The 12,630-nt window shown below is 36.8% G+C and overlaps 1 protein-coding gene and 1 long non-coding RNA gene across 2 annotated transcripts in view; both read right to left on the reverse strand.

The window, feature by feature from the left end:
- The window catches only part of LOC121374904 (dystrobrevin beta-like), a 153,821-nt gene extending 141,919 nt beyond the window's left edge, over positions 1 to 11,902 (reverse strand). The window contains exon 1 of the mRNA XM_041502030.1: positions 11,586 to 11,902. Within this exon, the coding sequence (XP_041357964.1) occupies positions 11,586 to 11,616 (31 nt within the window). The 5' untranslated portion in view covers positions 11,617 to 11,902. The remainder of the gene's footprint in view (positions 1 to 11,585) is intronic.
- On the reverse strand, positions 127 to 5,666 carry LOC121374905. Its single transcript, XR_005958261.1, has 2 exons — positions 5,169 to 5,666; positions 127 to 1,190 (listed from the first exon to the last, which is right to left on the reverse strand). It is a non-coding gene; the product is annotated as an uncharacterized LOC121374905 (long non-coding RNA).
- Positions 11,903 to 12,630: the final 728 nt, after the last annotated feature.

The raw sequence follows: 12,630 nt of genomic DNA on the forward strand, positions 1-12,630 counted from the left end.
GACACTACGAAAAATGACAGCAAAACAAATTCACTACTTTAACCCCTACCATAATAACCTCATTCATCCTCAAGTTGACATCTACAGAACACAACACATAAGCCACAATAATAAAAAGAAAAGAAAGAAGGATCTAAAAAGTTTATTTCACAACAGATACAACAGAATTTCAACAACAATAAATAAATAAATAAATAAATAAAATGCATACAATATTAAACGATCCACAGAAGTGCGAACGTAGGGTCAACAATGATCTCACCTTTCTCTTGTAGTTCTCTGTTTATGTTCTCTATTACAGACGCAAACCGTTGTGAGTTGAATGAAATTGTTTCCATTTTCGTTAATAGAGATCAGTCTGGTATTACCCGACGCCAAGTTGTTATGGATACGCGTTAAAATCCTTATAATGTTGTGAACACCAAGTTCACAGACTGCATTCAACACCAGCTGCAACACTGATGCACATTTTGGTGCAGTTTCCACCAACAATGCCCAGCAGAATTCTTTTCCTCGCTTTCAGTGTTCATTGATTCTGTTTCAATCATTTAAAACATCCAGCTGCACACAAATTAAAGAAGAGTGTATTTGAAACATATGTCTGGTACATAAAATTATTATTAAATCTTGGATTGACATATCCTTAAATAAATAATGGATCTGCGACTAGCACTTACACCCACAGCTAACCAGAGGGAAGCCATTGTGGGGACATCACCACCAGGCAATAACCTATTGCTCTCTGCACGATATATCAAACGACGGCACCGAGGGTTATCATGCCAAGTACCTCTGTCATTGCCCACTCACACTGTGGGAATCTCAAAGACAAGAATGTTTTTGAGCTACTGAAGTGTCCCACCATTATGTCTTCAGCACCATTTATTGTCTTAAATGTTTTTTAACCGCTCCAGTGTCTTCTTCTTCCTTGTTATAATGTCTTTTGTAACAAGGTTTCAGCCATCATGATGGGACAGAACACTTGAAGTTATTGTCTTCTTGTTCCTTATTATAATGTCTTTTGTAATAAGGTGACAGCCACCATGGTATGGCAGAATATTTGAATATACTGTTATATAAGAATTGGTGCTAATTAAATTCACATCTGTAGTGTAGGAACAGAGACCAGGTTCACCGTATGCAGTTACTAAGTATTTGGTAAAACTGGTATCCTGAGTACATCATGGAAACTGAAACACGAAATAGAAAAAACCCAAATAGGTATAACTGTGATATTTACACAGAGCTCACACTGGAACAAATTTTGGTTCAGCCAATTTTTAAATATGGAGAGTATCTCCTTGAATATGATTAAAATGTAGTTGATTTAAAAAGATATTTTATTAGCCAAAGACTAAATGTTATAGTCACTTTATATAAAAATTAACAATTGGCTAATTTGGCAATGCACACGGTGAGCCCTGTTACATATATTTCTGAAAGGTGCAGTAAATACATTATCTAACAGTTGAATAACTGTATTATTACATCATTGTGAAATACGAAAGGTGTGAGAATCAGTATTGTATAGACTATTAAAATTACATCAATAATACAACTACATCTGATGCAGTGGCTGCTGTTTAATATTCTTACAAATTAATTAGGGATAAATCAGATTGATTTGTATTGACCCAGCTTCTCCACATGAACATTTTGTAGTATTTGTGTGTCATTTCGTGCCTGGTAATTAAATGTTACACTACTAATATACTGTACTTGACCTTTCTTGCATCTGATCTCTCTAGTAAATAAAAAGGGATAATGTTGAATTATTTCTGAAGTATATTTTGTGTATTGTTGATGTTAAGTCCATAGTCTTAGAGAGGAAACCCGCAACATTTTTCCATTAGTAGTAAGGGATCTTTTATATGCACCATCCCACAGACAGGATAGCACATACCTCGACCTTTGATATACCAGTTGTAATGCACTGGTTGGAATGAGAAATGGCTCAATAGACATACCGATGGAGATTGATCTTAGACCGACTTTACCACTGGATTACATCCTGCCACTTTATTATTATTATTAAACAGCTACTCTTATACTGTGAAATAATGAAAGTTTAAAGTTTGTTTCTTTAGTGACACTACTAGAGCACATTGATCTATTAATCATCGGCTATTGGATGTAAACAATTTAGGTAATTTTGACATTTTAGTCTTGGAGAGGAAACTTGCTACATATTTTTTTATTAATAGCAAGGGATCTTTTATATGCACCATCCTACAGACAGGATAGCACATACCATGGCCTTTGATATACCAATCGTGGTGCATTAGCTAGAAGAAGAAATAGCCCAATGGGCCAACCAACGGGGATCGATCTCAGTGTTAAACGAGTTTGCCTTGAAGTATGTTCCACTGCATGTTATATCCAGGAATACAGGAATATAAGTGACTCCTGCATGTTTATTCTCAGTCTAAAAGTAACCCTTACTCTAATGTCTGAAATAGAACAAATAATCCAGACCTAATATTCTGGCTGCAATGAAATTATTCCGAAGCCACATTTTTAAAAACACAGAACCTAGACCACTCTTTACCAAGTTACACGTACTCAGGAAAAGTAAACACATCATCAAATAGTTTAATATGTACACATAATAGTAACATTGCTATTATTACACCATTATAAAATACCACAAATACATGCATAAGTGGGATAATTGAGATAAAAAAAAAATTGGGCATAGCAAACTCATTACTCAATATGACAGACTGCCAAAAGGTACTTGTTTAAAAAAACATCGGTTCAGCATCAAGCCAACAATGTAAGTCAGTTCGTTATGCAAACACCAGCTGGCAGCAAATGATTTACTTACCAGTCTGCTCATTTTCAACTTATCCTTGAAGTCAGAGCAAACCATATAAACTGATATTCATTACACTAATTCTAGCACACATGTATCTTAAATATTATAATATTTTGAAACATTTATGCTATTAGGATCGATCCCCTTCTGTGGCCTCATTGAACTATTTCTCATTCCAGCCAGTGTTCCACAACTGATGTAACAAAGGCTGTGGTATGTACTATCCTGTCTGTGGGATGGTGCATATAAACGATCCCTTGCTGCTAATCGAAAAGAGTAGCCCATGAAGTGGCAACAGCGGGTTTCCTCTATATATCTGTGTTGTCCTTAACCATACAGGTATGTCTGATGCCATATAACCATAAATAAAAATGTGTTGAGTGCATTGTTAAGTAAAACATTTCCTTCCTTCTTCCATTTATACTAGTATAATTTGTAAGGGTTCTTTTAGGCTTCTATTTTTGAAAAACAAACGAGCATTAAAAATCACACTCCTCGGAATATATTTATTAAGGTGGGAAAAATTACACTCCTCGGAATATTAAGGTGTAAAATAAAACACTCCTCAGAATATTACGGTGGGGAAAATCACACTTTTCAGAATATTATATAAGGTGGCAAAAATCACACTCCTTATAATATTATATAAGGTGAGGAAAATAACACTCCTTATAATTATTATATAAGGTGAGGAAAATCACATCCTTATAATTATTATATAAGGTGAGGAAAATCACATTCCTTATAATTATTATATAAGGTGAGAAAAATCACTCTCCTTATAATATTATATAAGGTGAGGAAAATCACACCCCTCAGAATATTAAGGTGGCAAAAATTGCACTCATAAGAATATTAAGTTCAGAAATATCACTCTCTTCAGAATATTAAGATTGGAGAAATCACATTGTTAAGAGGGAAAGTGCAGTGCTCGACACTGGAACACATTTTGGTTTAGCCAATTTTCAGATATATAGAGTATTTCCTTGAAAATTATTAAAATGTGGTTAATTTAATGAATATTTCATTATCCAAATGCTAAATGTTGCAGTCACATTGTATAAAAATTATTAATTAGCTAATTTGGCAATGGACAGGGTGAGCTTTGGTTTAGGGTGGGGCAAACGTGATCTCATTTGTGCTCTCAAACATGAAAGTCTGTATTTTTAAACATGACTAGAACAGTGATATTGTTGTTACTACCATATTATCTTCTACACAATTTCATATTTAAAAAGGCTTTTATGTCATGTATCAAAAGCTATTTAACCACTGTACAATGGGTTTGGTGGGGCAAAATGTAGCCTAGTGTAAAACTCAATTGATGTGTGATGGGTTATACATACATACATGTATAATCAATTGCTCTAAAGGGACTCATTCAACAAGTGTATCCTGGATGGAGAGAGGACCAGGAGACCCTTCCCCCACCTCCTAAATACATGTATATTGGTTAAAAATCAAAAACATTTGTCCAGTTCTAGTAATTTAATAGTTTAAGTGGCTACTTAATACCAGGTTTTGTGAAACAGTTGCTGATTGTGGGTCTAGAATGATTAGTTCTATAGAAATACAAACAGTGAGCTCAATGAACATGCTAGTTACTGTAACACAGTCTGAACTGATTCTGATTCTGATTCCACATACACATACACTCTCTGTCTGTCTGTCTGTCTGTCTGTCTCTCTCTCTCTTGCACGCACGCACACACTCTCTCTTACACACACACACACACACAGTGGCAATAAGACTAAACATACTACACAGAGTCAGATGACCAAAGCCCCGAGACCTCCTCTGTAATTAGCGGGAAGTCTTTCAGAGATAAGATGACAATCTAATTACCTGGCCATGTACACATATAACCGCTCCATGAATCAAATAATCAATGCCAACCCAATCAAAACAAAGTATGACCACACAACGCTGTCCCTACACCAGTTATGGTTTTATTATTTAAGAAAATAATACACTGGACACACATCAAGGTCATACATAGGTGGGGATTATTACCCTCCCCTAACAACACCCTCACCCGATTCTAACCCCTTAAAAAGTGTTCTTTTTAGCCTGAAAGTGCCATTTTTTCTAACTGTTTTAGTGTGTTCTGATTTGTTTTTAATTGGTCCACCCGGGCCAGCCCCTTCCCCCAAATTTACTTTAGGCTGGATTACATCCCTGCATATTACATTAATAAAGTCAAAATTGTAAGCCACCAAAATACGCAATTATAATACTGCATTTAAAAACATGTGAGTAACAAGAATTTTGGTGCACCGGTAAGTAGCATTTCACACACAATAATACACACGTCAGCCAGATTTCGATCACAACACTGTTCTCTACCTACATCTGTTAGCAAGAAGAAATCCAAGATGATGTTCTGTTATTCCAACACACATTCCTGGCGAAGAGATCCTCTTCAAGGTATGACTAATACTGCTGCCAGGTCACAGGAACCTCAGACAGAACATCACATGTCAAGGAAGTTCGCTCAATGCCTGCACAAATCGCTGTCCGATTGATCAATAGCATGTCATCAGCTGTCACGCAGCCATTACAAAATCAATGTATAAAAGGTCCGTTAAAAACACGATTGATCCACACTAGTTGATTTCTCTTTTAAAGGATATTATCCTGGCCTTGCCTACCGGTAAAGAGCAAACTCTAACAGATTTATGCTAATAGAAGATCAATAGATCAAGGGAAACAACTGGAATGCAGTTACAATACCTAATTCAATTTGCTTGTCTCCCTTAATTATTGACAACATTGTAGTCACATTCATAAGCAGACCTGTATTGTATTAAAGGTACTTGTTCTTCTTACAACACTGAAGGAGGTTTGTGGCTAGAACTTATGTTTCTGGCCTGAAATATTAATTTCTTCAGATTAAAAAAAATAAAAATAAAAACATGCCATTTATTTATGTTGAATTAAAAAAAAGAAGCAGTACAATTTTTTTTAATTTTGCAAAAAACAATTTATTTTGTTGTGTATTGATGGTAAAATGTTAATTTTGATGCATGGAATGCTTTGAAAATGGCATTTGATACAAAATGTAATGTCAAAAAAATGCTGCACCAAAAAGAACCTAATTAACATTTCCTGTGCATGTACATATTAAAAATGTCAGTCGACTGACCCTACAATTTCTTTTGCTATGTAACAGAGATATATACAATGACCTTCCAAGTTCGAAAATTTGTATTTTCAACAAGCACAGATATGTATTTTTTCATAGGTAACGGGTATATTTTAAAAATTAAAAATAATTATAACGCTTAGATCATGTTATATGAAAGAGTTATTATTGCGTACCTGGTGCTCTATTGGTCAGAACTTTAAATCCTCATCATGAGAATGTTAAAAGTGGCCAATCAGCATATAAAGTTACGCTATTTAATTTTCAATTTTGTCAGCCGATAATTAATTTATTTGTAAAGACCACTTTAGAATATCCATGTGTCAGTTTAAGAACTATTAAATTAAAACTGTATGGGATATATTTTGAGATCTCAGTAGAGGTAGAATTTCTATTTAAATCTTTTAAATTTAAAAATCCAGGAGAAAACAGACTTTGAAAATCTTCATTTAAAATGTTTAAATTTACAAAAAAATATTCCAAAATTCATGTATCTCGCTCTATTAGTTTGTCAACTCTGCCCCAAAGAATCATAGTACCACATGTCAGAATTATTCAATCAAAACTCTAGGAAAATTTTCAGGGTGTGACGTAGCCCAGTGGTACAGCACCCAATTGATGCACCGTCAGTTTGGGACCGATCCCTGTCAGTGGGCTCATTGGGATATTTCTCGCTCCAGCCAGTGCACGACTGGTACATCAAAGGCTGTAGTATGTACTATCCTGTCTATGGGATGGTGCATATAAAAGATCCCTTGCTGCTAATCAAAAAGAGTAGCCCACGAAGTGGCGACAGTGGGTTTCCTCACTCAATTAATATCTGTGTGGTCCTTAACCATATGTCCGATGCCATATAACCGTAAATAAAATGTGTTGAGTGTGTCGTTAAATAAAATATTTTTCCTTCATTGCTTTTTTAAATGTTCAATAGCCGACAGATGGGCAGACACCAGACAAATTGGTATTTAAAAAAACTTAGCTGACGAACATCATAGTGGAGCTAAAAAATATTAAATACAAACACACATATAAATTTTACATTTAAAACAAATAATAAACCATATATAAGTACTGATGTAACTGGTCCATACCAACAAATGGGATATATAGATGGACAGATGAATGGACAAATGACGCATTGATGGATGGATGGATTGAATATGGATGGATGAATGAATGAATGAATGAATGAATGAATGAATGAATGAATGAATGGATGGATGGATTAAATATGGATGGATGACTGTGTGGATGGATGACTGTGTGGATGGACCAATGGTTACATAAATAAATGAACAGATAGTTGAATGGATGAATGAATAGGATAGAAAATTAACAACCGTGTACCAGACAGTAATGGCCACGACTGGTGCACCAAAAGCTGTGGTATGTACTACTCTGTCTGCATATAAAAGAACCCTTGCTGCTCATTGAAAAAAAAAAGAGTACCCCATGAAGTGGCGACAGCGGCTTTCCTATCTCAATATCTGTGTGGTCCTTAAGCATATGTCTGACATCATATAACCGTACATAAAATGTGTTGAGTGCATCGTTAAATAAAACATTTCTTTCTTTCCAGAGTAGTGGGTAACAGAAGCCTGTATGTTCACTTATACATATACATGAATCTACTCAGGGCAATTCATGTGTGTGCATACACCACGGTACATTTATCTCAGTTAAACAAAAAGCAATAAAATTATATGCCTGGATGAAACATACTAATTCTTGGATTATCTTTCTTGTGAATTTACTACAAACAAATTTCACCACATTCAAAGTAATAATAATTTCAGTCCTTGGTTTCTGAAAATTATAGGCGAGTGAAAAATTGCACACCTCAATATACTAATAAAATCACTCTCCAAAATAAATAAAATAGGCAGTGTAGTGGATGTTGACTGGCACGTCAACAAAATTGTCTATTAAAGCGGCAGTATCCAGAATATTTTTTATTATTTAAGCATATAGAACAGAAAATCCAATTACGTTTGGTGCATATATGACGCCGCACTCCGCATTGCTTTCACTACGCTGGCTTATCCAGGTCAAAAACAAAGCCAGTATTTCGAAAGTGGGACACTTTTGATGGGCTCCTACCAATCTCGGTTTTCATTGGCTTATCACAAGTGTGGAATTCCCCAACAAGAGATCACGTGAGATTTCGCAATTTTTGAACAAATTTAACTGTCTTGATTGAGGGGTCATCTCATATCTCCAAAACATATTTATATCCATAGAAGTATGGATAATGGTACAACGCCTTTCCAGGGGTTGGTGGGTGGGGGATTTGCCTTGAAATTTTAACAGTGGCCAGCTGTTGGCATACGTGTTACATGTAAGGGTAACGCTCTAGGGGTATAGGAAAAGGGTACTGTGTTCGATTTACGTAACATTTTTCAAGACTATATGTTATTTTTATTCATTACTTAAACCTAAAAAGTAGTTTTTTGGAAATGCGCAGTCAGTCTAGGATCAATCCCCATCGGCGGGTACATAAAAGACCATGGTATGTGATATCCTGTCTGTTGGATGGTACATATAAATGATTCCTTGCTAAAAAAAAATGTAGTGGGTTTCCAAGGCGCGTGTGCAGGGATTTCAGTGGGTTTGGGGTTATAGACTGTGTTGAGCGAAGTTTATATGGGGCCATGCTCCCCCAGAAAATACATTTCAAATTTTTTTAAGCTTGGGCAAGTAAGAGTTTTGACCTCCAATACCCTCCCCCTGCACATGCACCCAATTCCTCTCTAAGATTATATGTAAAAATTACCAAATGTTAGACATCCAACAGCAGATGGAAGGAAGGATAGGATATGTTTTATTTAACGATGCACTCAACACATTTTATTTACAGTCGGATGATTATTAAATCAATATGCTCTAACTTTGATGTCGTTAAACACCCCCCCCCCCCCCCCAACTCTAGTACCATATCCTCAACCAAACGTTCTTCGTACAGCGCAAGATTTCTCTTTTAATTTTTTGAGACGAACCCTACAATTTGAAATCGGCAAATGCACGTGTTAACTGAAACTGACAACAGGCTGTCATTTGTGCTTTGCCGAGCTATGGCGGCACAGGCGATGAATCAAGCCTATACTTTTGACGATCTTCGTTCATAGCAAACACACACGAGTTTTTTAAAAGTGCATTTGAGCTTGTATTTCATATTTGTACATGATGTTCTAATATGGTAACCAGAGACTGTAACTTTAAACCAGTATTTCCAAATTTGTTCAACAAAGAGAAATACCAGTTTAACGACTGCATGGAAGCCACTGCCATATTTTTAATTTTTATTGTTTTAATAAAAGGACCTTCCTATCAGCTAAATGAGCTATGAAAACTGTTGATTTTTGTAAACAGTGGAAATAAATATACCCATCTATTTTATGTGAGCCGTTTGTTGAGTGTAACATGCGCTGTTTTTCACACTCGTCAGATTGAAATTATGTGCGCTGTACGAGCGCGATTACACCTGTGCACCTTAAAAAGCAAGGTCTGTAATATTATGTATTTGGTCATTTGACTAACGACGACTGAAAAGTTAAAGTTTGTTTTGTTTAACAACACCAATAGAGCACATTGATTATTAATCGCCGGGTACTGAATGTCAAACATTTGGTAATTCTGACACATAGCTTTATAGAGGAAACCTGCTGCATTTTTCCACTAATAGTAGCAAAGGAGCTTTTATATGCACCATCCATCACACAGACAGGATAGTACAGGGCTGTAGCTGTGGGGGGGGGGGGGGGGGGGGGGGGCACAATATAATCTGGTAAAATGAATAGAAACTTAAAGAAAATCCTCTTCTTAACTATTTGAGGAGTATTAGGTATATGCAGAATTCACCTGTGCCCCTACCCCACCCTCACCCACCATCCCCTAGCTATGGTCGTCTTTGGTGGACTCACTGGACTGGCTGGAATGAGCAATAGCCCAAAGGACCCGCTGACAGGGATTGATCCCAAACAGACTAAACATCAATCGAATGCTTTACCATTGGGCTAAGTCCCGCCCCAATGACCACTGAAATGCTGACAATCCGATACGTTAAAAAAATTACTTCAGTGCTAAACAGTCATGTTACCGGCTTCTGCTTAACTGTTCAGTCAGCTAGAACGAAACTGGTAAATATTAGCAAACGAATTAACAACCCCGCACATATTGCATGTACAGGTATGTTACCTGAAAGTAGCAAACACTGGGTTTTTTCATGTTTGCCCTTGATTAGCTGTAAATCACAGGCTAACAGAACATTCTTTTTGGCTTGTGTGCAGACAGAACATACACCAAAGGAAATAAATACTGCACAAATAGCTGGGGCAGACAGAGGGAGTGCAACTTATTGACATGGAAATGATATTGGACTAAAAATCTCGGAAAACTTTGCAGGGTCTTGAGAAGTAAGGGACGGGATTTTGAGAGCCTGCCTGAGGTGCTTTGGTCACGATCGAACCTCCTCAGTGGATCCATTCTCCGATTTGTTTTTTTCACTCACAGCAGATGAATGTTCTAAGATGGCAGCAGATATATCCGACTTGGGCTGGTACTGTTTCACAGTAATCTGATCAGGGCCATAGCTAGCAGGAGTTCATGGGGGGGGGGGGGGGGGGGGGGGGGGGGAGAGAGCTGCCTCTCAAACAAAATCTGGTGAACATAATACTGGTTATTGATATTGACATTTTAAGTATGTAACTTCCCTAAAATGGTTGCAAAATTGTATTTTAGTGCCTCTAGATTTAAAAGTTTCCTGGGGGTATTCCCCTGGACCCCCTATATAGTTCCTTGTGCCTTCCATGCTCGTTCATTCCAAGAATTCATCTGCCCCCTGTCCACAAAAAAACACCCCAACAAAACATCCTATGCATATATTCTGCTTATAACATTGCATGGTGTTGCCAGAATCGTATTTTAGGTTTGGAGGGGGGGGGAGGGGGGAGGGGGGAGGGGGGGGGGAATCACATTGAGACGGACCACCCACACTATCTATAAGTCTTGGTACAGTTATGGGCGACAGACAAATATAAAAGGTGGTGGGATAATTAAAAAAAAAGTGATTGGGGGCAATACCCCTCATGAGGCTCCCTATGCCAATTGATGTATAATTAAACCTTTAATTTGTTATATATTATTATATACACTTAATTGTACCTAAACTTCTAGACGTAAGTCCCATGCAGTAACATGCATTTATTACCAATGATTCATACTGAATAATTGATCACAGGAACAAAGGCCTGTGTTCAAAACTGCATGATCATAATATTCAATTTAAACAGGTCATTTGTCAAACCAAGCCACCCATACCCCCAATAAATATATTACAGTATCATCATTACTTAAAATATTTAGTTTTGTTACTGAGTAACATTAGTGTTTAAATGAACTGTATGATATAACTACGCTAGCATCACAGACGCCACCAGATCTGAGGTCATTAGCGTCTTACACCGACATAAACATTCCTGAGTCACGGTTTGTTTACAACTTGGCCGCCATGATTTCCGCCGCACATGTTGCTCCTACTGCACTAAAAAGAGGTTTTATAAGGAATCGCCCAGCAAGCTTTACTTAACATGTGCACGTGCATAGAAAATAACACTTTGCACTTACCTCGTGCAGTGATGGGACTTCTCAGTGACATAATTAACTAACTTTCGCACTGCCGGCTGGCCCACTGGCCTCAAAAACTTTTCGGCAGTCGGGTCACACTTTGTTAAATATGCAGAGGTCAAAAGTCAAAGGTTTCCGAACAAAACGTACTTTGTTTAAAAATTACTATTAATTTGAAGGCTGTGAAACCATTGATTATATATTTACTTTCTAAAACCTGCGATCAATTCTTATTTGTGATATTTTAAGAAAATGGATTTAAATAAAATGTGCTTAAGTCAAATTAAAGTAGCATTATCGTTTTTGGCTATGCAACTCAATTATAGATAATTAAAAACTTATTTTTTTTTTCTTTGGAGAGAGAGAGAGAGAGAGAGAGAGAGAGAGAGAGAGAGAGAGAGAGAGAGAGAGAGAGAGAGAGAGAGAGAGAGAGAGAGAGAAAGAGAGAACGAGAACGAGAGAGAAAGACAGAAAGAGAACGAGAGAGAGACAGACAGACAGACAGAGAGACACAGAGACAGATATGGAGGGTGATAACAAGAAGAAGAAGCAACAATTTACAATTAGGCCTAATAATTTATTTTGACTATTTTCTCGATGATTTACACTAAAAATTCCACAACAAATACAACAGCCTCTACACCTCTTCAATAACTTCAATGTACAATGTTTCAAAGCTACAGTTAGTGAGCAAAACAGGTGCACGTTCAAGGGGTGGGGGGGGGGGGGGGTTGCTGCACAGCATGCTCCCGGGAGCACTTCTTTCGATGTTCAAATATTACATTGCATTCACAAAAACTATTTCACTGATGCATTAGTAACTTTTTGTGTATTCCAGAAGGCATCCTTGAACAGCTCAAATGTCCGTTTTCTTAAAAGAAAAATGGTGTCACTTTCCAAACCAATCCCAGGGGCACCATTCCTTTTCAATTGTCCTGGATCTACCCATGACACTGATATAGGCTATGTTATAATACTTTTTGTTTTTATACTAGTTATTCATTATCTTATTATCTATCTCAATAATAAAGTAAAGTTTCATTTT

This window comes from Gigantopelta aegis, chromosome 6 (genome assembly GCF_016097555.1).
Source record: "Gigantopelta aegis isolate Gae_Host chromosome 6, Gae_host_genome, whole genome shotgun sequence".
NCBI lineage: Eukaryota > Metazoa > Mollusca > Gastropoda > Neomphalida > Peltospiridae > Gigantopelta > Gigantopelta aegis.